At 40.5% G+C, this 25,404-nt stretch overlaps 1 protein-coding gene across 1 annotated transcript in view; it reads right to left on the bottom strand.

Moving 5' to 3' along the window:
- The window catches only part of EFCAB5 (EF-hand calcium binding domain 5), a gene marked incomplete at its 3' end in the record, with an annotated part of 35,948 nt that overhangs the window by 8,957 nt on the left and 1,587 nt on the right, over positions 1-25,404 (bottom strand). Inside the window, exons 3-13 of the mRNA XM_083875303.1 lie at positions 23,290-23,383; positions 22,884-23,190; positions 19,323-19,898; positions 15,326-15,482; positions 15,026-15,089; positions 13,175-13,245; positions 9,554-9,709; positions 4,680-4,773; positions 3,205-3,975; positions 1,857-2,071; positions 464-620 (exon numbers count right to left, since the gene is read on the bottom strand). Of these exons, the coding sequence (XP_083731429.1) occupies positions 464-620; positions 1,857-2,071; positions 3,205-3,975; positions 4,680-4,773; positions 9,554-9,709; positions 13,175-13,245; positions 15,026-15,089; positions 15,326-15,482; positions 19,323-19,888 (2,251 nt within the window). The 5' untranslated portion in view covers positions 19,889-19,898; positions 22,884-23,190; positions 23,290-23,383. The remainder of the gene's footprint in view (positions 1-463; positions 621-1,856; positions 2,072-3,204; positions 3,976-4,679; positions 4,774-9,553; positions 9,710-13,174; positions 13,246-15,025; positions 15,090-15,325; positions 15,483-19,322; positions 19,899-22,883; positions 23,191-23,289; positions 23,384-25,404) is intronic.

The raw sequence follows: 25,404 nt of genomic DNA on the forward strand, positions 1-25,404 counted from the left end.
TAACTACAGGCTATTTGAGATCCATAAGGAAAGCTGTTCTCTCCTGTGAGGTACATTCCTGCTGGAAGCACAGTAAAATGTATCTATTAAAAATAGCTGGATAACACAGATGGACTGGACTAAAAGTGCAAACATGTCCTCAGGCTTTATGTGTGTTTTTTTCACTGCCATATCACATGTATACATTGCGTGTTACAGCTGAAATAGTTTTTCAACTCATCCCAGTGTCATTAAAACATTGGGCTACTTCTCTGCCTGGGAATCTTGCACAGGAGGAGGGGATGGAGCAATGCATTAACAAATAGGTTTGGGTAGCTGTTCCTTTCCATTTTACACCTCATACTGTGTGTGCTTATGACTGCTTGCAAAACCAAACTGATGCTTGCAACAACCTCATTAGCCCTGTCACTGAATGGTTGAAGGCCTCCTGTGTTGTTCTCACAGAGCAGAGATTTCTCCTTACCACTCATCAGGGCCTCTTTTCCCATGCCTCCCTCAAATGTGCTCAGAACAGCAACCACCTCTTCCAGCTCCAGAGACCCACATGCATTGCTGTCCCACTTTTCAAAAAGTGTCTCCAAAAGCTGTTTCCTTTGGGCCACGTGAGACATGTGCTGAACCTGCAACAGAGGAACAGTTGATGCTTGGTAACTCCAAGTTACTCCAAGTGTCCAGTTTGGACACTGATGCTGGACACTACACAAATGGGGACACTACACAAGTGTGGGCACACTCTGCAGTGGTTGTGCCAATCACATCATTCCTATGGGCCAAGCTGAATCTGTACCTACATGGCTCAGACTTAGAGATGAATCATTAAACCTGGGAGATAACTTAGAAACACTAAACACAGGTGACACTTCCATTTATCAGGCAGGACCAGCACTGCAGAGTTACTTCACAGTGGACAAATGAAGCCTGTGCTAGATTTAAGGTGAGGTCAGCTCAGGTAAGTGCAAGTTTCCCAAAACACAAATGTCTCCCTAGCAAGAGCTAACCACAGCCTTGTCAGTGACACCCTGAGATGTGACAGTTCATATTTCTGTACACTGTTATTTTGCTGGTGGTGCCCTGAAGTGTGTGAGCTCCAAGTATATACATTTGTCCTCTAAACCAGCAGAGAGGGATAACTGGCTGGAGTGGAATTCTCTCAAAGGCCAAAATCCTGGCAGTGTGTGCTGTGTTCAGTGAGGACTATGGAGCCGTCAGATCCAATATCTCATTCAAATTAGGTCAGCAGCACAGAGGGAAACCAGAAAGAGGTCTGAGGAAAACACAGCTAGAGAAATGCACCACAAAACAGACCTGAAGTGATATGAGGGACTCTGATGCTGGGCATGAGGAAGGGGAATATTTTTTTTTCAGTGGATGGCAAGAGCACCTTGTAACTTAAACACAAAGAAGCCTGTGCACATTCACATCCAGCCATGCACATAGCAAACCCAAAGACACTTGTTTTAAAAACCTCTCCAAACATCCACAACCTCCTATGTACATGCCAGTGCAGTAGGTCAGAGATCAGGTTCTTGGCTATTATAAAGGTGAATAAGCAGAATGGAATGTTTTGGGCTCTTTCACAATTAACTATCAACTGTTGTCTCACTGAGTCCGGCTCTAGGACAGACAGACAACCTCTTACAGGATGAGTCTGTCATCACTTCCAGAGCTGAGGGCTAGGGAGGGAGCATCTGTATGAAAACAAAGGGGTAAAAGGTCTCCTGAAGGAACAGAGGATGCCAGGCTGCAAGTGGAGAGCTCTGCCAGCATCAGATTAACAGTTGACTTTGCTAAGTGTCTGTGGGTATTTGCTTGGTTTTTGTTTGGACACGGGATCAGCAAAACTTATCAATATTTACTTTTTCTAGTTGTTCCTTTTTTTCCTTTTCTGTCTGTTGGTATTCTCCTTTGATAAATGCAGCAAGCCTCTTCACAACAGGCAGAGAAATGTCTTCACCAACAAAATTGTCCATGAGCTGTACAAACTGTGGCAGGGTGAGGCAGCTTGCAGCAAAGGAACTCTTAGTACTGGAATCCTGACGGTTCTGAGTCTCTGCTGTGCTGGGACCTGAGTCTGAAAGGCAGAAAGCACAGTGTGTCACAGGAAGCCAAATCCTGCCCTAAAGCCAACCATGTGGCAGCTATCAACACAGCCCTCAATCCTGCACTTCCTATCCAGGGAAATTATGGCTGAATACAGACTGACTCCATGCTGAGTAAAGGCCTTAATCTGCTTATACTGTTCTAATAGTAGCTCTGCAGATCCAGTCTGGCATGGATGCCATCCTAGAGCCAGGTCAAACCCTGACTACAGGTGAGCTGGAATTGCTGTTACTCAGCAGGGGGCTGTCTGAGACAAAGACTTTATCGAGGGACTGCTGTCCCAGACAAACAGGATGCACATCCAAGGACTGACTGAAGGACAGGGTAGTGCTGTGCACTGGAAGCTACAACAGAAAGCTGTAGGTACCAGGGGCCTGTACCATCAGCTTTACAGCCCTTGACATAATGAATCTGTCATTGGATTGCTCAGACAGTGTAGACTCAGTTCTTGTGTGTTCTAAACCATGAGACACAAGAGTGTTCACAGAGTGCTAACAGGGAGGTTGGCCCTTCTAGGATGTTTAATAAAACACCTCTTTGAAACACAGTTGCCTGATCACAGCCTTCCTAGAACAAAGGCCTTTGCAGACAATGAAGTAGGATCATCCTTTGGAAACACAGTGAGAGATTAAAATAAAAGGTTCCTACTAGATGATCTCATAGCACATCTCCCTATAGGCAGTCACAGTCTAAAAGTTATTTAAGTAATTTCTAGATTTAATGTGCTCGGGTTCCTGCCTTGCTATAGTAATATTACAGAGTGAAACAGAACATAAAGTTTCTCCTTATTATAAAAATGCTGCTGCTTCACAAAGTCCCACTTGAATTAAAGTGTCTGCTCAGCGCCTTGAATACAGATCACCAGCAAAGTGACTCACCTGCCATCCTGTGAGAGGAATAAACTCTGAAACCTTGGCAGAAAACACCATGCTGAGAAGATAGCAAAGCTTGTGGTCTCCTCTACTCAGAAATCACTCACACGGTTTTAAAATGGATTTTAAACACCCTATAGTTAAACCAACCCAAATATATACATTAAAAATGATTAAGGTCTGTTAGAAAAAAAAGAGAACACTTTACCCTGATCATGCAGAAGGTCCTCACCTTGCAGTCTTGTCTCTGAGCTTGTCTGTTGGTCAGAGTGGCTCTCGTTGCTTGCAGGGGTTTCTTGCACAGCCTCTGCAGCTGGAGCTTCCTGTTGGGAATCAGTGACATCTGTGTCTGTCACAGCTCTGTCTCCTGAGGCTGTGCTTGTAGCTTCAGGTGCTGTAACTCCACTGTCCTCTTGACTAACTTGCCCTTCTGATCCAGGTTCTCTGGCTGAGGTATGATCTCCTTCTGGTTTTGTTTCTGTCTCAGGCTCTGGTTTACCAGATCCAGGTTCTCCATCTGTACTGAGACTGTTCCCAGCAGAGGCTGATCCTGGGAGAGCTTCACCCTGTCTGTCTACAGTTCCAGGCTCAGTTTCCCTCTCAGTTTTGGTGTTTTCATTGGAGGTGGATTCCTCACTGTGGATGGTATCTCCCTCCAAATCAGTAGCTGCAAGGCCAGTGCTTTTCACTGCTGACATGGCGTCCTCACCTTCCCCGCTCACTTCAGCACCACTTGGCTCTGCTGCTTCATTTTCCTCCTTGGAAATTCCTCCAGTCTCAGCTTCACTCATGCCCATTTCTTCAATTCCTTCTGTAGCACTGGTACTCACTCTGTCAGTTCCTTGCCCATCATCATCTACAAGTTCGTCCTCTAAAATCTCTCCCTCATAAATTTCTGTTTGAGACCAGACCAAATTTTCAGTGAGTTCCTCATAAACTTCCTGGTCACCAAGGCTTCCCCAGAAATTCATAAGATTAATATCTTGCAGCTCAATTATTGGCCCTAAAACAGAAAAAATAAGTGTAAGCGGATAGTTTGCACTGGTTTTATGTTCTCTAATATTGCATAAGAAAATATCAAGAAAAAAGGTATTGCCAAGTAAATACAAATTACCAGAAAGTATCTTCTGCAAAGACACATCTCAGGAACACAAAACTTCAGAATAATGTCTTTGCCTGCAGAGATCTGCACTTCTGGCTGTGTGTTACACCACTTTTCCTTTGAAATAAATATTTCATCATTCTCCATACTAAGAAGAAGAGATGTAATTTGCCTTGCATTTGATCTCAGCAATTAATTAATGTCCAATATCTTTAAATTATTTTACTTTCATGCAGATGATTCCCTGTATTTTTTTATTTTTCTTTCTGGAGGTATTTTAGTGCAAACACAAAACAAACTTCTAATATTGCCCAGTAAGAAAGAACAATTGTTTCAGGAAGAGTCTTTCTTTAATTCTATTTCCCAAAAAGTACTGCAGAATTTTGTAGCAAAGAAAACTTTTGGATGGTGGAACATTTCTGAACATTGCATCACAGTTTGCAAAACATGCTTGCAAATCCTGGTGTGTAGGTCACAACACTCATTTGGGTTCCTTTTTTGGGTTCTGTTCATTTCTGGTAATACTTATAGGACATATCTGAACCATCCAGCCTTTTGTGGACTCCAAATGTTTTAACCACAACTGAAACATCCCATGTGCTCACATTCTCTGGGGTTCCAAAACACATCAGTCTTGCGGATCCTGTTGTAGAAGCTTCTCAGCAGGGCCAGTATCTTTTGTCTATCCAAGACACCAACCTAGACAAAAAGATTACAATTACTGGATTTTTTTCTGTGGTTCTTGTGACTTACATCAACATTTGCAGCACTACAAAGGCACCATTACCCAAGAATTACCTGTGACTGATCATTATCCATTACCAGAACATCACTACAAATTCCAAAGAAGTTAATTTACTTCATAGAGGCAAAAATTTCTTCTGGGCTGAGCTGGAACTCCCCACACATATTACTTTGCAGGCTCTTCCACTTCCATGTCCTTGACAAATTACAGTGAGATAATTGTAACTGTTCTGCCAAAGGAGTTCTTCGTGTGAAGATCAAAGCTTCAACATTTCATACTCTCAGGACAGATATTGATTTCCTGACAGTACCATGGAAGAATTTTCATGTATTATGGGCTGTGCTGTGTTACCTTAGTGACTGCACACTGTAGTTTGGTTTTGTGCCCTGTCATCTCCTTTGAAGTGTGATGTATTTGCCTGGAAACATAATTAGTCCAAAAATCTGAGCTATTATGACAACCTCCCTAATTTCCTTTAAAAATTCATAGACATTTGACCACAGAGGTGAGAGAGGTATCAGCAGTTCCAGAGCAGAGGAAGGTGCAGAGTTTATTAAATCCTTGTTGCTCAGGGTGAGTGTACACAGACGATAAACCCAGGAAAAGGCAATGAAATGGGTCATTTCCAATCAGGAAATTGTGGGGTTTAAAAAGTAAAGCAAACCTAAATGATTGCAAGTTTTCCATTTTATGATGTATTCCTGTTGTCATTATTTAAGTCCTGCCACCTCTGTAATCTCCCTCCCATTAGTGAAATAAAGTAGTTAATTAGGAAACAGATTTACTTAAGTTCATTATTTGTAGTGAATAGCTTTCCATCTGAATTATTGATTTCCTTTTCACATTTTGTTCTTAGATGAAAAACTGCAAAATGTAAAATTCACCAGGCTTTTAATTCCATGTGAACTTTTTCTGCCCTTAGACTAAAGAAATAAAGGAAGAATTTGCTGTTCTTTTTTGTAAATTATCTCAAGATGACTGCATTGTTTATAACCTGAAACTGTAATTATTGGCATGAATAGTTAAAAACAGAGGATATGGAAACAACCCAGAGATTTACATCTCACCTACTGGTGAAGTTAATGCTGGAGCTAAGTGAACACATCACATTTGCTGGTAGTGCAGCACCTTCCTCTACAGGGAAGAGGTTTTGCCAGTTCTGCAGAAAGGACCAGAACTGAAATGTAAGAAGCCATCTGGTCCAATTTTAGTGCTTCAGACTCTGGTAATTTAATTCCTGCTGCTAAAAAAAATGCTGGAAGTCAGGGTTGAATTTCAGCTATGGGTGGGTTTGGAACAACAAATGTCATCACAGAATTCTGTCCCTAAATGTACAAGGTGTAGGTCCTGATTCCCAGTATTTTCTGACATTAACATATAGATACCTTACACACCCCTGTGCAAACATTTCTTCTTGTTATTTGTCTTTCAGTCGAATATATCAGATCGTGCTCTGATCTGTTTAGGAGATGCACAAACACACAACATTTCTGAAGGTGTTCCTGGATCACTGTGGAATATTTGGGATCATCCATTCAGTATTTCCATTACACACACTTAATTTTCCATTCAAATTTCCTCAGCTGTTACTTGTCACAATCATCTGCTGGTTGCCCTGAACTTTGCAGTACTAATGCATAATTTTACTTCATTAAAATGGGACTAGATGAATGAAGTATTATTAAAAAGAAAATAAGGATGTTGTTTTGGGATTCAGTTACCTTTTTGTCATATTAAAATAATATAATTAGAGGATTTAAATAATTCAAATTCTCGAAGAGTTTTTTATTATTTGGAGCCAATAATTTTATTTTAATATAAAAATAGGTAAATATAAAAAAATAGATAAAATAGCTGAAATTGTAAAATATTAATAGGGGGTTATTTCCTTATTTTTTCAATTTACACAGATTTGCCATTTTAGCAGGGGTTGCTGTTATTTCAGGACACTTTTCCTTACAACTTACCCTGGGAGGAACATGTCACAGTGCAGCCATCTATAGAAGAGAGGAGCACTACAACAAGAAACCATTTCCAACTCCTCTCCCCAGCTGTGCTATTTTCCCCAGTTCCTAAATTTAGTAGAAAAGGTGACTTTTCTTTGCACTTGGTATGTGACTAAGGAGACTGATGACAGATTCCTGCCCACCTGCCCTTCATGCAGTACCTTGTGAGCAGGACAGGTACAGCCCCTCCTCTCCACAACAGAAAACCATCTGTGTTTGTACAGCTGCCCAGAACTCGGGGCAGCTTTAGTGCCCAGGGAGTTGAAACATGTTGACCTAATTTTTTTGTCACCTAGATATTGGCAGGTGATGATTCTCAGCTGTTTTCAGCAATGTTCTGTGACCTGTGAGTAATTCCTTTGGCAACACAGACTAAACCAGACTTGCCATTTAATCAGGGATAGGTCAGTGTTTAACCACTTGATTGTTTTTCTGGAAATGTGATGTGTGTATCCTGAACCCTACAATGAGCTTGTTAGTGAGCAAGAGGGAAGAACAGACATTTAGAAAAGGTCATGAGAAAGCAGACTTTGTTGTTGCTGTACTGCAAGAAAGATAATCAGGAGCGTCTCAAACTTCATTAGCTTGAAAATTAATCTCTGACTAAACTCAATTTCATTTAAAAACCCCATGTTTAAAACATCCCTGAAAATTAATGCATAGTTGTAAAAGAAACTGATACAAGTGGGCACAGAGACAATAAGCTGAAAATTCACAGAGCCATTGCCTTTTGGGGTATCATAGCAGTGATCCAATTGTGTTCTGGGATTGTCTTGGGAAGTTTCTGCTGCAGTGGATCGCCCAGGCTGTCCTTGCTGAGCTGCCATCCTTCTGGATGCATGCATTTGAAATCATAATAATGATCATGTGGATACCTTCTAATTTGACTGTAATTTAAACACTGCTTTCTCAGCTCCCTGGCCCTAATTGCAGCTCATTGAGGCAGCCAGCCACACTCACCATGCAGACTGGAATAACTGCCTGCTACCAAACAAATGGAAATTAGGAACTGAAACAACTGCTTTGCTGTGCTTTGCAGAATGGGCTCTACAGGTAATGGATCACATTCAAATGGTAGAAGTCCTTGGGTTACTTTGCATTTTTATCTCCCCTGTGGGTACAGTAGAACTTTACAAAATAAACCAGGCCAGGTTTAAAAGAGCTGCGTGGCCCACATGACACTTTAGTGAACTCAATTTGCAGGGCAGGGCTATCTCGGAGCCTGGAAACCACAACTCTGTGCTCTGATCAGGTGGGGTTTTTTTGTGTGTGGGTTTTTTTTGTTTGTTTGTTTTTTGGTTTTTTGTTTGTTTTTGTTTTTTGTTTTTTGTTTTTTGTTTTTTGTTTTTTGTTTTTTTCCGCAGCAGTGGCGTCATTGCTGATAGCTGCTCACTCCTGTTGTGTTAGTGTTTTTGGCTCTTTGCCTCTGAGATTCCACTGGGATTAGCAGCATGGAGATGGTGATTACTGCCACAGAAATAATAGGAAGAAAGTCACTTTAAAATATGAAAGGAAAGAAGGGATCATTTAGAAATCTGTGGCAAAGACAGGACTCAGGTTTATAAATCCCTGTAGCCAGGAGGATCCATCACAGCCCTTCTTGAGAACCGTAGGAAAGTGAAATGTCTCCTAGTGGGAAGCAGACACATTTCTTCCTTCATCCCTGAAACAGCAGCTTGCCTGCTATTCTCTAAAACACACTATTGGTGTTGAAACGAGCCCTGTAATTCCTTTCTCTTGGCGGTAATGACATTATTAGCATGACATTGTAGAGCACAGTTCACTCTGGGTAGGCGCTGCAAGCATAGCTAGAGGAGTGCTGGGTGGAATATAAAATTTATGTAGGGGAGAAAACTAAGGTTTGGGCAACTGTTTGCTCTGTAGTAGCCAGCAACTGCCAAACTGAGGGTGCTCATAACAAGTACCACACTTTCTGGATGAAGCCCAAGTTTTTAGCAATATTTTATGCCATTGATTCTTCAGTTCCTACTATTTACTGGTTTTCTAATGAGCCTAGCACATTTTTTGTTTGCTTTTTAATGGGGATGCAGGTGTACTGAGAGGATGATAGATAGAGTTTAAAGCTGCTGAAAACCAAATTATGGCTTTTGAGTTTCATTTCCAGCTCTGTAACTGACTTACTGTATTTTAATTTCCTGTCCATAAACTGTGGCTGAAGTTCACAGAACTGTTCTCAGAGAGGCTGTAAAGGTGCATTATTTTGCATTTTAAATTTTAACTATGAGATTTATTGATAGAAGCCCTTCTGATCTATAGAGTAATGCAACATAATTAATGCAATATATGTAATTATTGAAGTAATGTGCACATTTGTTAAAGTTAATTTACATCAGATTTTGCTCAAATGTGGCTGAATAGATAAATTATCACTCAAATATTCTGAACGTGCTGTTAAAGTGGGTAATTTTTTAGAATTAAAGACCATGGTTAATTTCTTCTCCAGAATCACCAAACTTCAGTCCTAAGTCATCAGTTTAGGTAATTCAGTTTCTAATTAGCCATCAGTTAATAGGCTATTGGATGTTTTTGTGTCTAAGAACTATGAATTTGACAACAGTGCAGCAGCTATTGTTCTCTAAAATACTGCTGAGTAAGCACAAAGAGAGGATCTAGAGTTGAGAAAAAGAAAAAGCAAGCAGTGACCCAGAGAAATACCAAACTGGGAGCATGCCCACATGGAAATTACGCTGAGAGCTGCTTTGCTTACCTTTATATAATGACACATTTGGAAGAGCTTAACAAAAATTTGCCTCCGTGTATCATGTTTTGTTGCTTCTTGGAAGTCCTCAGCACACTTATGGAGATATTCCATGATTTCCTGGAACTTGTCACTTGAAACATATTCAGTGTTGGAATGGACAAGCTATAGAGAGAAAGCAGCAGTGGACACAGTTAGCTTTCTTCAAGCATTTTCACCTTTAGTTGAACTCCTAAAAATCTATTGCGTGCAATCAAATATTTAGGAATTTGTAATTTAATCTGCCAACAACACAGACTTGGTGCCTACTTCATTCTTCCCTTCAGAAGAAACAATATTCTCCAAACAAGCCTGGGACACTGCAGAAATGTATCCTGAACACTTCCTTTCCTGGTCCAGAGGTCACTTATCAAGCTCATGCAGAAATGCTGGATCAGATCCATCCTATGAAATGTTGTGGCTTAAGCTCGATTTTCCTGTGGAGGATTTAAGTTCTCCATGGTTTTCTTGCAGCATTTACTATTCTTGACTTCACTCCCAAGGAGGCATTTTGAGCCATTACATTCTGCAGGAGTGACAGTTACTCAACTCCCAAATGCCACAAAAGGAGCATTGCCTACAATTTCAGTGTTTAGAGGAGCAGTTGGATACAATAAAAAAATGGAAGATCCTTCTGAAAATGAGCCTGCTGTCACCCAAGTCCTCTGACACTGGGAATACTACTGACTTGAGATTGATTTTACATTCCAACCTTGGAGACACTTTAACACTTTGGATTTATAGCCATGTGGCTTTTATGAGCAAAAGCAATATGGTTCTAAAAATGTGGTGTGCATGACATAAATAATAATGGCCATCAGAACAAACCACAATCCCAGAGCCTGGGCTGAATTATTATAGGAGGTTTTTGGAGTCAGCCACACTAACAGGGAACTCAGAACAGTTAAAAGGCAAAATTTCCAAAGCACAGAACGTTTCTCATTATCCCATTTTAAAAGTATGGATACCTGACATAAGTGCTAAAATATCTTGGACTTGTTGAAATGCCACACAGGCAATAACCAGCTGAAATATTAATATATGTTATTATTATTCATGTCTATATTGCATAATTTCCAAATATATGGGACAAGTGGAGAAGAGAGGAAGACCAGAAAAAAAGCAATGGCCTGAGGGGTGGCTGGTAGGAAAGAGCTCCTAATGCAATGTGGGTTTTTTCTTCATTTCAGCATAAAAAGAGGATGTAAATTGGAGAGAAGGTGGCTCAGCTGGGGCTATGGGTATCCACCAGCTTCTTGGGGTTATTAGAACCCAGAGTCCTGTGACAGAGGAACCTTAAAGCTGAGGCTGTTGGGATCAGGCAGGTTGGACAAGCAGCTTGTTATTTTGGATGTCACCTTGATGACACATCCAAAGGCTCCTGCACTAATACTGTGTCTAACAGCTTCACAGGACACTGTTTACAAGCACCATGTGGGCAGGAGGCATCATCACAGGCTTAAGCCTGTCTTAGCTGATGTGTAATTACTGTACACATAATTAACATACATTTATTTGTTATTAACCTACAGATTTTGACACCTCTCCAAAGAAAGCTGGCACACCTCCTTCTTGTTAACCAGAGACCTTGGTGTAGTTTGTGACCACATTATCATCAAAAACAATGATCTGTTCTTCTTGTTCCTACTGATCTCACTAGAAGTTGAGAAAGACACTTGCAATCATGGAAAATAATCTCACCTTTAAAGCCTGATTCTGACCCTGCAAAGGCAATGTGAGCATTTCCCTTGGTGTCAATAGCTTTGTGCCAGGCTGCTAGGGGTTCTGTGTGTTAGAGCACAAAGCTTGTGAAATAAACTATTAAGGGCTGGTCTCTGTGATTTAAATGATTTTTATATAACAGACCCCATGAGGTTGTCACAAAGGATGTAAAAATACAACAGCCACTGTTCTGCATTTCTGAAAAAAAAGCACCCCAAACCTAAAAAACAATAATGTGTGAGGTCTTTCCACTGAGTTTCTAACAGCCTTTAAGTAACCCACAGCTGCACTGAATTCAAGGAAGAAAAAAAAAAGGTGCTATTTAATTTTAAGGTCCATTAAAAGCAATGTTTTCCACATGGGAAAGGGCCATGACCAGTGTGGAGGAAGATAATTTCTTACTGGGTTTGGTGGATGATGGAAAGGGGTGAACAAAGGTAAATTGTAGCTGAGGATTAGAAGCAGCCCTGTCCTGATGATGGAACCGTTCCCAAGGGAAGTGATGAAAGCCTCATCATTTGATTCAATTAAAACCGGACTGGAAAAAGCATCAGAGAATATGTTCTGAGAGAACATTCCTGGCAAATCAGACAGCCTGACAATCCATGTCATTTGTGCTTCTGAGCTCTGTTGTCATATCTTTAATTGAGTTAAAATAAAGAGTACACAAAGTATATTTTAAATAGTTTTCTAATGCTAATGGAGCATGAATTCATTCAGTGATTATATATATGTACCATAGGGGTTATGGACTGATGCTTCATTGCAGTGACAAAAGCAATTCTCTGGGCTCTCATTATCCACAATAGTCTTCTTAATTAGATGCAATAATTCTGAGGTTAAATTCAAAAATATCTCATTTCATGCTTTAAAAAACCTTCAGCAAGTTACCATAAAAATGCATCTCTGTGCAAAATACCAAACATGTGAGTCTCCTGAGAGGGAGGAAGGCACAAAAAAATCACATGTGGTTGCTTGGAATTAGTCTCTGCACAGCTGCTTTATACTCTGGTTTTAATTATTATAACAGCACCCACTAGCACTGCTGCAATGAGGGTCTGCCATTATTCCTATTCTAAACACTCCTTTTTACAGGTTTAATTACCCAGCCATAAAATCTGGCTCTGTCGCAGGTAGAAATTGCTGGCAAAGCCTTGGCCTGGACAACTTTCAATAAATACAGTTTGAACCAGTTTGGTTGTTTTCAGCTTGAGGAGCAGCAGAGTAATGGGGTGAAACTTCCAACTACATTTATGATTTTGATGATTTAAAACCACACTTCTGGTGTTTCCCACTGACAGCTTTTGAGTTTAAAACTACTTGGTTATGCTTCGTGAATATTTATGAGACTTGTTGCAGTTTGTTTATGGTTCAGACTAGTGACAGTTCAGGACAAATGCTTCTCATCCCAGGTCTTCATGGTTTGGTTCATCCTGGTTAATGGAACTTAGTCAGAAATAACAATATTCTGAGGATGTTACTAATTACCTCACATTAATGGTAGTAGTGGGACAGCAAACCTCCTGTGAGCAGCCAAGAAAAGTCTGAATTCACAAGTGATTCAGGGCTTTGACATTCTAGAAAGGAACAGGGAGGGGTGTCCTAAAAACCACTGCTCCAGGAGTAACTTCCCAAAGAGCAGCACAGGCTGCAGCTCTGAGGAAAGCAAAAGAGTTCCCTCCAGCTGGCCAGAATGGAAGTGTTGTGAGAGGATGGAGATGGAATATGAAATGTCCAGATACAGCCCATTACCTGGGATGTTGGAGAAGGGAAGCCCTTCACTTACTCCTCGGGCTGTCCCCAGGGAAATGCTGACACCTCACGATAAACACCACATTCTGAATCAAATGCTCTTACTTCATTTCTCACCTTTGTGAACTCACTTAGGCTTATTGTTTTTTCCACTGTGTTTAAGATTTTCAGCTTCCTGTCATGGGTTGCTGGTAAAAAAATGAAGGGATTTTGGTTCAGAAAGCAACAGTTGTGATTTTGCATATTGCACACATATTTTTGCACATTGTACTGTTACATTAACTTTCTTCTTATGTTGGATGACATTTATTTGAGGTTATCACACAGTAGCTGAAGCATCTGACTGTACAGAGACCATCTAAATCTGCTTGCATTTCTCTTGCTGAGAATCTCCATTTAGCTATTTAGAACTGTAGAGTCATATTTATTCTTAACATAAACTGGTGCAAATTGCAATGATTTTAACAGTACTTACAACTAATTATGTGAGGGAGGAAATGATTTTTGATTTAACAAACAGATAAAACTGCCTTAGAACTCTGGAGACACGGATTCTGCTTTGCAAGAGAGGAATCTGAAAATCATAGTAATTTTCTCAAGAATATGGGAATATTTTTACTGATGATGATATTCAAAAGTATGTTTTGGTCAGCTTCTGGGCTGCTATAATGGAACTGAGAAGAGACATCAAACATCTATATAGGTTTCTGAATAAGTTCTTTGAGAACAGACATACTATTTCTGTTGGCGTTATTTTTCTATTCTTTCTTCTAAATATATCAGCAGTAATGAGAAAATTCATCATAGAATGCATTTATCTCTTGTTGGTTAATATGTTTCTAAACTGTACATTATCTTTATTAAACTATAAAACAGAGTGTAATGTTCTGTTAATGTACATTGAATGCTATTAAGTGAAATAAATTAAGAAATGGAGCCTATTAGGGAAATAGTACAGAGAGCACCCCCAGCATCTGGAGAGCAAATATTTGGGCAGGAAATTCCTTCACAATCTCGTGTCCCAGGGTCTGTTTGCAGTGAGGAACCACAGCTCCATGGCAGGAGCACAGGGGCTGTGTTTGGCAGTCACACAACGTCCTACCAATATTGGGTGATTACTCAGGGAACAATTCTGCAATACAGACAGGGCTGAGCAAGGGCGAGCCCCAGGCAGAGGTGACTCCAGCAGCCACAGAAACACTCTCTGGAGTGCCCTGTTTATCATCTCAAATCAGCAAAGACACATTTGTTATCACTGATGATCATTACAGGCTCTCCATGTAAAGGGCTGGCAGCAGGCTCGTGTTGCCACTTCAGTGTTCCGGGTTCTATTCAATTATCATCATCTGGGGAGGTCAAGTGTGAGCTATATAAAGTGAACAGGAATTATGGAAATCTTTCTGAGCTGAGTGCTCTGGTACAGAGGTCCATGGTTGTGTGTCACTGGATGCCTGGGACTGGCCAAGGGAATGGCTTGATGAGATGAGCTATTGGGTGGAGCATTAGGTAAACCTCAGCAATTCCCCTGAAAACATAACAGGTAACAGCACTGTCAGACTTTAATTTTGTTGATCCCACCTTAGTTCCATATCTCCCAGTATGCCAGTATGTCCAAGACCTCCCATGAGACAAACACAAAAAGGAGGAATTTGGTACAGCGATTCTTAAAAATAGCAATAAGCAGCGTCTGGCTAATAAGGGATGTAAGTGGAAAAGGTTTGTATCTGGTCTTTCTATCTCCTGAAAGATTTTTTAAACATTTTTCCATACTTTTCAAGATCATATGAATGAATTACATGGTGGTTCAGTCTCTTTCCAATCTATCTGAAGATTTGTGGTTCATATCCTATTGTAACTACCCTTGGAGATTCTTTCTCTGCTATCAAATCCATTTGCTGTTCGCTCACACTTCACATCAGAATTCACATCACAGCAATAAAACTAGAGGAAGACACATTGAAGACTTGCCTTTTCTCATATCTTCAGGAATAGAATCAGTGACATCTGGAAAAGACCTCAAGGCATTCTGAACCTAAAAATCAAGGTAACAGTCAAAGGCCTATGTCATGCAGACAACAGTAGACAATTACTGAAATAAATCACCCAGAATAATGAGATTTGTGGACAACGCCCTGTCCCCTGATCTTGTGGTGGCAGAGCCATCACCCATCCTTGTGCCCCATGCTGCCATGCCAGGCCACATGGCACTAGCACAAATGTCCTTTTTGTCCTGTCTGCAACAACCACAGCAGGATCTCCCCTGGTTACCAGTGCTGCTGGGATCCTGTCATATTCATCCACTGTCCACTCCTTCAACAGAGCTGCCAACACATCCTTTCTCCTCGCTGTCTCCTCAGCCTTCTGTCTTTCAATCTCCTCCCTTTCCTCACGTTTCTTCTTTGCCTCAGCCTTCATCTGGGCCAGCCTGTAGGACATGGGAACATGGATTAGAAAGATACCATCATAGGCATACTTAAGATTGACTAAGCCTATCCTGAAGAACAAAACAAAAGGAAGCAACTCTTTGCTGAAATTCCTGTCTACGTGGAAGACATTTAATGGAAAATTATCTGTGCAGCTCCCCTAGTTTTGTGTCATTTCAACAGCCACACATTTTACCTTCACATTTATAATGACATTCATCATTTATTGTGTAGATGTCCTTCAATTTCCTTTCAATTCTAGCAGGGAGACAGGTGCATAATTTTGCTACAGTTGATTTACCAACAAAATTGCATCAGTCTTCATTGTCTCCAAACCCAAGTATCTTTTCACACAAGCACTTCACTGGCAAAGAACAACGTTCAATGAAATTTCTGAAGCAGTCTCACACAATAGAGCCCTCATTGCCTTAGGACAGGGATAATACCTCAGCCTCTCCATCATTTTGAACACATAGAGTTTGCAGGTTTGGACTGCCAGTCAGCTCCTTCCTGCTTTTGTTTTCTTTGCTTCTCTAAACACTCTGCCATGTTTTTTCCCAATCCTCCATTTCACACAAGTGAATAAAATTGATCCTGAACTCAGCTGCTTTGATTTTGACTTGGTTAATTTATGAAATGGAAAAAAAAAAAATTCAGGAAGGTCAAAACACTTAAAGCCAAATGATCAGTTCATATGGAGAGAAGAGCTCCTGTTCATGGAGGCTGCTGGAATCTCTGCACTGAGGCAGCTGCTTGTGGCCTTCACACCTTCTGTAACTACTCAGAGAAAGCATAATTGCTCCTCTTTTGTACCTGAGAACTCCAAAAACTATATTTTAGCTAGTGATTCCTGCTCCCTTCTTCCCCCTGTGTTTCACGTGCTGTGAAATGTGCTGATCCCATCCCTGCTCTCTTCCGTTCCTCTGGGGTCATCCTACAAATTATAACCCATGAATATGTTCTTTAATGAACAGAAAGACCTGTTTCACATGTCACAGCAATACACTTTGATCACAGTCAGTTTTATCACAAGGTCATTGCTCTTCATGGCCATTTATCACAGATCACGAATCGTTTGGTTTCTTAATCATTGGTGGGCATTGCACAAGTGCTGCTGAGGAAGCTCAGCCTCGGGCACTTTGATAGCAGGGGAAGGGTAAAATGTTTTCCCATCTTCTGACTCCTTCCCAGAGCTGGAGAAGAGAAGGAATGCAGCAGGTACCAACCTAAGTAGATAAACAGATTTTTCTCCAATGTATGCTGCAGCAGAAAGAGAAAACCAGACCATTTGTAGAGGCAGCTCCTCCTCTGGAACTGTCTGCAAACTGGAAGCAGAGCCTGGGCTGTGCTCAGAGCTGCCAAGGTGCTTTGGTGATTAATTTGGGCAGTTTCCAGCACAAGTTACATTCTGTGGTGCACCTGCACTGGGCTGCAGTTTTGTGTTCATTTCTAAGGTCCTAAAACTGAGCAGCTGCATCCTCTGCCTGGTGTCTCTCAGACAATAATGGCAAAACAGGGACAACAGCACCAGGCACCCATTGCAAAGTGAGCTCGTTTCAGATCAGATGTTTCCAGAAAAGATGAGATGGCAGCGAGGTGACTTCTCCCTGCAGAACCAAACATGTTTCCTCAGGAAGAGAGCTGCCTGCCTCCCACACAGGGATGGGTGACTCAGCCAGAAGGACTCCCATCCCTGGACAAAGGCTCTGTCTCAGGTATCAGTCCATGTGCATAAGGAATTTTTCCCATCTGTTCTCCTTCCTGCCTTCACTCCCAGTCAGGTGGCAGTTAAGGAGAAACTGGAGGAGGTCCAAGAGAGCTCACTGAGGATAGGTAAGTGTTAGATGGGAACATGTGGTGAATTCTGCTTTGCCTGAAGGTAATGCCAAGGCTCTCAGGACCTTCATTTGGGCCAGAATTTCATTCCTCACCTTTCTGGTGCTTATGTGAGAGGTGTTGAGCACAGACTGGCATTGCCCTTGTAACAATTCTGGCCTGTTTGAAATCCAGTGACTCACATGAGGAGTCTCACTGCTTTGTGGTGCTGTTAAAATCCTGTGTTGCTGTGATTTAAGAATCTCATGCAAATCCCACAATGCAGCCATCACAAATATGTAAATCCTGAGCTGCTGTGAATGCAAATCCCATGATACTACTGCCAGTGGATATGCAAAACCTGCTACAGCCATGATTACAGAACCCCCCTGGCAATGCTGTCTATGGAGATATTTATTTCTGTAAGTCTTGATAGTCACTTCCTTTGACTCAGCTCTGAGAGCTACAAATTGAGAACTTGTCTCCAAATGTAAAGATGGGCTTAACAGCCAAGGTCAATATAACAGGTCATGGGTGGCCAACACTTTGCATTCAACAGGAAAATCTGTCCTCTCCAGAAACAAGCTCTGATTCACAATGAAAGCCAAAAGTATTTTAGGAGGGGAAAATAAGCCCATAAAACAGAACCAAACAAAAAACACAATCAAAACCCCAGGAAATTTTACGTATTTTAGTTCAATTATTTTTTTCAAAATAAAGCTGAAAGGTGTCCCTCTGTGAAGCAACAGAAATGATAAAACTGTTCCCAAAGCAAAGCTGTGGCAAGGCTGACATCCTAAACATCCCCCCAGAACAGCCTGTGCTTTAGTGAAAACTCACTCAAGACATATTTCCCCAGCTCATTTGTGTCAGTGGACCAACATTTAAAAAACAGAAAATAAAACTGAAATTCTTTTACCAGTGACCGTATAAAATTCAATTCTCATGTCACTTTGTTGTATTCACATCAGGCATGTTCCTACAAACTGCAGCAGTGTGTTTAATGGAAATGTGGAGACAGAAACTCAGATAGAGAGATTTAACATATCCTTTTAAGCATTATGATACTGAGAACTTCAATTATCTTCATTTAAGGTTTATGCATAAGACATGTCAACATTTTACTTCCCTAATTCCTGACACTGAAACCAATTTTCAAGGTGTATGCACTATTTATGCAAATAGAGAGTCATTCAAACAAAAGTCATTATTCTACAAACACAGATAGAGAATAAAGCGATCTAGTAGTGAATGAGTAATTTTGACATTAATCACAATCACCTCTGGATCACCTGTGAACTGAAAAGTTCACATCTACATTTTCCTGAACAGAGCAATGAAAATTAAACATTATTGTTCATCTAATGCTCTCACATTCTAACCTTAGCATTTTGTAAGGTGCCATGGAACCCTGTTCCAATAATCATTAAGTATTATACTAAAGCAAACAGCCTAGAAATAAGCAGCAGAACAAAATAACAAAACAGTTTCTACTTTAAAAGGAAAAATAGAATATAAAAGGAAAGCCTAAATAAAAATCCCAGGAGAAGGAGCTTCTACAATGTGCCAGGACAATGTTGTTGGCTTGGTCAAGAGAAATTATCCTGAAGGAGGAAAAAAGGTGATGTTTATATTCAGTTTGGAAGACTAGAGAAGAAATTATCTGAAGAGTCTCCAGACCTTTGATACTACCACCTGTCCCAAAGAGCTGCTGTCACTAAGCTAGACCGGTTTGGAAGCAGTTTGCATTGCTCATGTGTAATTAAGATAGAGTCTAAGGAGGAATTACATCCTTGTGAAGGGCAGAATATTGTCTTAAACTGGAATAACTAGTATTTCATTTTGTGTGCCATGTTCTGGCATTTGTCCTGCTTCTCAAGTTTTTATGAGACAAACACCATCCCTGGCACTGCACTCTACAAGGTGTGTTTTGCTCATGATTCTGCCAGCCAGGCTGCAGGGACACCATTCCTTTTGTAAAACAGAGACCAAGACACCAGCTCTGGCCACACTGTCAGTGCTCTCACCTCTGTGATGTTGTACCTTGCTGCAAAGATTTGAGCTCCTCGGAGACCACCTTCATTTCTCTCAGGTATGGGCCTGGTTTTGTAGGAACACTATGCTGAGGGTTATGCCTCATCAGGTATTCTCCAAGATAATTAATGGGGTTAAATCTGGCTGGTTCTTGGTCTGACACAAGCACATGGTCTCTTTCCACTTTCATTAACAAATTTTCTACTCCTGGCATTACTGTAGGGAGGAGGTTGTCGAGCAGATAGATGCGAGTATCGAGTGTCTCCTTCTCTTCACTGTACCACTCCCTTGCCAGCCAGTCCCCGGGTTCTCTCCTCCTCACCTTTGCTTCTTCTGCCTTTTGTGCTTGAACCAGCCTCATCTTTTTCTCCTGCAGACTCAGACACCTTTGTTGTACCTTTTCATGAAAACACTCTTGCCATGAAGTGTAATTACTAGGACATGGCAGTTCACCAGCCCCCTGATTGCTTCCCATCTCTGTTGCAGTCCTATCCTTATGTCCAAGTGCAAGATCTTGCAGATCTGCAGATTGGGCTGATTCTTTTGGCTGAGCAGCCATACTTCAATCACTGTGACACAGAAAAAAAAAAGTAGCTGTTATATAATGCCAAAAGATGCAGCAGTGCCCTAACAGGTGACACAGGAATAGAGTCTATTGTTAGGTATTAACTAATATTTTTTTGTATGTTCCTTTTTAATTCTGTTACTGCTGCTTTGTACTCTTAAATAAATACAGACCCTTTACTTCAAAGATCAATAAATGATTTATAAAGATTAATTATGTATCACAACAGTCCTTGGAGACAGAGCAACTAAATTAGTGTGTTCCTTTCGTAGGGCAGAAGAAACTGAGACACAAAAGGGGAATGATTAATTCCAGGTCACTTAGAGACTCAGAAACCAAGCAGTGAACAGTGTTTGGAACTTGTCCCCCAGTTCCAACCAGTGAAATTCTCTTACCCCCAGCACATTATTTCTGTTTAGGTCCATTCCCTGCCTCCAGGAAATCCAGTGGATATGAGACAAAGGAAGCAAGTGATGGAAATTTCCAGATACCCAGGAGCAAGATTCCTCTACATGCTTCCTCTGCTTCAGCTTTTCTGAGACTGTGAAGAACAGTGAGGGAGCTTGTCCCACAAACTACTCAGCTTCAACTGTGGCAACTATTTTTTAGTCTGGACATTTTGTTAAGGTAACCAGGACACAGCAGAGCTTCTACAGGAAAAACCTATTCCATGAATTCTGTGATTAAGTTTTTCTCAAGCACTTTATGTTGTAGATCACTCTGTAAAAGAATAATCCCTTTACAATTTCAAGAACTTCACAGCTCAAAATGTTCATTCTGTGAAATATCATAAGAAACTGAGGTGCTCACAAGACACAATTTGAAAAATGTTCCTATATGTCTCCAGGCATAACTGTCTGCATCTGGAATGGGATTTACACACACAGAATGGAGCAGAAGACTGGCTACAAGATTCAAAACATGAAAAAATCAGAAAAATGCTGCAAATCCCCCAGCTTAGTGTTAAACAACAGCAAGGGAAGGATGATATTAAAAAATAATCTAATACCATTCCAAATTAGAGATGAAACTCCACTCTGAACTTGTTGCCACACTACCCTCTTCAAGTTTTTATTTAAAAGTGCTTTTCACTGAGGCCTTTCAGTATCCATAGCAATAGCACTGCTTTTGATATGTATTGGTCTTCCTGTTTAAGCATTTGTAGCTGTTCTGAAGCTGTTCAGCCTTCCAGGAAATCCATCAGTGTGATCTACAGCCCTCCTGGCACGCAGATTTAAATATGAATATATTGACCTTCTGGTTCATTAACACTGCTGGAGTACAAATACTGCCTGGATGGTGGGATGCTTCACAGCATTAAATTTCTAGGTTTGTTTTCTCAATGGGCTTGTAGGCATCTTCTAGTAATTTTTTTTCCAAAGGTCCATTCCTACTGGGAATGGGATGGATTTCTGGCTCAAGCTGCCTACCTGACCCACAGAGAGGGTTTTAGGTTGGTAGTTGGTTTTGCCACCAAAGGACACGAGCTGGAAAGGATCTGGATTTACAGTGGTAGAAAGGGAAACCTGTCCACTCTGTGGAATTGTTCCTTGCTTAGGTGAGTTCCTTTCAATAAGCTGTAAAACCAGACTCCTTGGTTCAAAGCAGGGTGTTAACCAAATGTTCTGGTCACATTCCAAATCAGCTGGTTTTGTGGTGCCAAAATAAACTGTTCTTGTAGTTTTAAATACTTATGTTATTTTTTAAACATCCTTTATGAAACTGTCTGCAGTTTCTGTGCAATGTTAAAGTGACAACTCCACTCTGCTTTATGAGGTGGCTGATTCTGAAAGATGATAAATATGTTTTTCTACACTGCTCTCAACCTTTTGTTAGGATGGTTTTGAGGATTAGTAAATGTTTATAAAGGATCTCCATGTCTCTGACCAAAACAAAACATGAAACAACCAGTGTGAATGTTCTGTCTCAATTCCATGGCATCCATGTAACTGCAGGAATGGAAGCAGAGCATGGAGAACTGTGCCCAGTGCTTTAATGCAGGACAGATGAAGAAGACTAAGAGGGTATGGAAGGACAAATAAAAAAAATAAACAACAAAGGAATGCTACAATCAGGACATAAAACTTGAGATTTGTGGAGGATTACAGAGATGCACAATGGATAATACTCCATTGGCTCATAACCTTCAGTGCTGATTTTCATTAGTTGAGAATTTGGCCCATAAGGAAGAATTTCTCCAGTGAAAGGGTGATGAGGCATTGGAAGGGATGGAGTCACCATCCCTGCAAGTGTTCAAGAAACAACTGGACAAGGCAGTAAGTGGCATGGTCACATTAACAACGTGGTGTTTGGTAAAATGCTGGATTCAATGATCTTGGAGATCTTTTCCAAACTTAATGATTCCATGAGTATGATTTTACAATAATATTGAGAGCTCTCAGGGCCTATGGCATTCCCAAATGGAGCCAAATAACAGCAAGCATGGAGCACAGAGGCAAGCTCTAGAAACACCCAGGAAATTTGAAGTGTGATATAAAGTTTCCTGTAAGCCTTTGTTCAAGCTGAAGGCAAGATAAGCTTTCCATTATTTAGTAGGATGCCACTTCCCTGGCTCCTTTGCTGTGAGAAAAATACTCTTGCTGGAATCCCTGCAGGTACAAAAAGATTATCACTGTGTTTTCTGTACAAAACTCAAATCTCCCCATAAATAATACTCTTATGGTTTCATTGTTATTCTGTTAGAGAATTTTGATGAGTAGGACAAAGCAAGGCAGGACTTAAGTTTGTTTAGGCAAATATTTTGGAGATGTTGCCTTACAAAAGTCCTTTCAAAAACAAAGTCCAATCTCTTTGACATTCTATTGCTCAGAAATAATTTTGCCTTTCCCTAATGTTTTTCATAGCATATTTATCTCCTCAATCACAAAAAGCCCAATACCCTTTTCGTACATGATCTTTTCAATACAATTAAAATTTAAAAACATTTTCTTTTTTGCTCTCTGACGCTTTGAAGAACTGTTTTTCTTACCTTTGGAGCAGGTATCAAAATAGATCTTATTCCTCCTGCATTCAAAGTGGCTTTGCAAACCAACAGGGATTTAATATATGCCCATCTGTTCTCAACCACTAAAAATCTTGAAGTGAATTAGGGATTTCTCAGACCTGCTGTGGAGCTGGGCTGTGAGTTTTACTCCTCTGTGTGTTTGCAGTTGCTAAGCAATAATCCCAAAGGTTGCTATGTCTTTCCACGATCAGAATTGCTGTAGGTTGTCTTTTGGCTTTGGCACAGCCCAACAGACTCTTCTGAACTGAACTTAGAACATTGCATCACATGACTGAAAATAAAATAAAATCAAAAAAGGACTATGAATAGCAACAGAGAACATTAAGAGCACAAATAGAGAGAGATTCCACAGGTGCCAGTGACAGGTTACCTTCAGATTCAAGGTTCACAAAGTCCAGAACTGCAGAACTGTCTCAAGTCCATTACCAGCTGAAGGGAGGATTGTGTTAACCAGATGTGAGGATCTCAGACATAAAAAGAAATTAATTACAAACTCAATTTAAACATTTCCAGGCTTTCTTTCTTGTGTTGCTTTGAAGCAGCCTTGCAGGAAAGGCACACAAGCACTAATGAGCGGGGAGTGCACGGTGCCATTTTCTCAGACTGCTTTAAAACCTGAATCTAAAGGAATTTGATGAATCCCCTTTCATAATCTCTCCTATATTCTTTGAAGAATAATATGACAGGGAAAGGAGAAGGCAAATGACAAACACATCTATGACAGGCATTCTGCACCCATTTACACAAATGTAAATCAGGTGCCTGTTCAGCAATTCCCTTGGGTTAGGCACGACTTCCAACTGAGAAACTTATGGCAATTTCTGCCAGGAAATGAGTTTTGTCCAGTGCTGTTTCTTTCTTGGTATTTTATACTAGAAATGGCAAAACCTTTGGATTGCCTCCCTGCAGGAAAACTGAACTGTGACTTTATCTATGGTGTATGTCATTGGAACAGCTGCAAGGTGCTCTGCCCTCTCTTAGTCTCCATTTCAGGGGATAGCCTCTAAGAAACCTTGAAATAGTGGAGGTCAACTTTCATGTGAAAAATACACTGTAATAAATTGTCATTTCTTTGCTATTTATTTGAAGAAATGTATCAGAAGGAAATATGCACATTGCAGTGCATTTCCAAGATGTGTTGAAGTCTAGCATCAATTATGTTAACAAAATGAAGCAGAAAATTAGTGCACAGGAGTAATTTAAAATGAGGCTTTAAACTGGATTGTGCACTTTTTCCTCAAAGCAGTTTGCACATGATTAATTCCTGTTATCTCTTCTCCCAGGTGGGCTTGGTTTTTCCCCTTTGCAATTCAGAATTCTGTTGCTATTATGATTAACTTACAAAACTTTTTGAGAATGAAACATAAATTTAAAAAAAAAAAAAGGTGGGTTTTTTTCAACCCCCAAACAAGAATATACAACTAGAATTTAGAAGGATGGATCAAAACAGCTCTATTTTTATTTTTCTGGAAGTGGAATCCCGTGGGTTAAGCAAACCTTTAATTGTACCCTATCTAACTTGGCTGTAATCCCTTAATGTTTTTGCTAAGCAAAGTGTATCCTTTTATTATGCCACCAAATACTTGCGCTGTTGACAAAATAATGGGCTGAATATGTCATCACAGATGTTTTGCTGGAATTGCCTCTTCTATCTCTTTTTTTTGTTTTGTTTTGTTTTTCTGTGTAAGATACATTTTGGGAGCACTCTGTTGTCTTTTGCAGCTGATGCCAAGATTATGCAATAAAAGCCCTAACATGTAGTAATAATAAGTTGTGTTAGCCAGGGGAATGTTTGCAGTGTATTAAATAGTCAGTTTTGGAAATGTGTACAAAACCAGCTCATGTACAGCTCCACTTCTTTTAAATGCTCCTCTGGGCTGAAGCAGCAGGTGCTGACCACAGTGCTGCCAGCACAGGAAGGAGTAAGGCCACAGGCTTCCAGTCTGTTTTTTGTACCAACCCTGATGCTGTGACCACAGCCTGCCCTCTAATTGCTCTTTTCAATCCCAATACATCTGCCTTATAGCTTCCTCCTCCACATTTAAATTCTGCTGCTAAAAAAACACTGCACATGCAAATTACACCTTTCTAGAGGCTGGAGAACTATCACAGTTTGTGGTTGTTGTAGCCAATAACTGATATGTTGGACTTTCAGTGAACTGTAGATAGCAACTCCACGGTTTACCTGTGGTAAATGTTTTTAAAAAGTATTTGCTGTTCCAATACCTGGAAGATCTAGAGGGTATATGAAAATTACATAAAAGTCTACTTTGGAACCTGCTTTAAATAATAATTTCTTGACAGTAATCCCTGCATGACTTGATCAAAATCCAGAATGAAACACCAGTCTCAGGTGAGGGAACTGCTACAATACTCTGGGAACTTTAGTCTTCTAGAAATCCTCTCTATCAATGCAGACATGAATTATGGACCTGAAAGCAGCCCTAAATTTGCATGTTCGAGACCCTGGCTTGCTGTGTAGCCC

Source organism: Zosterops lateralis (assembly GCF_965231275.1).
Source record: "Zosterops lateralis genome assembly, chromosome: 19".
Taxonomy (NCBI): domain Eukaryota; kingdom Metazoa; phylum Chordata; class Aves; order Passeriformes; family Zosteropidae; genus Zosterops; species Zosterops lateralis.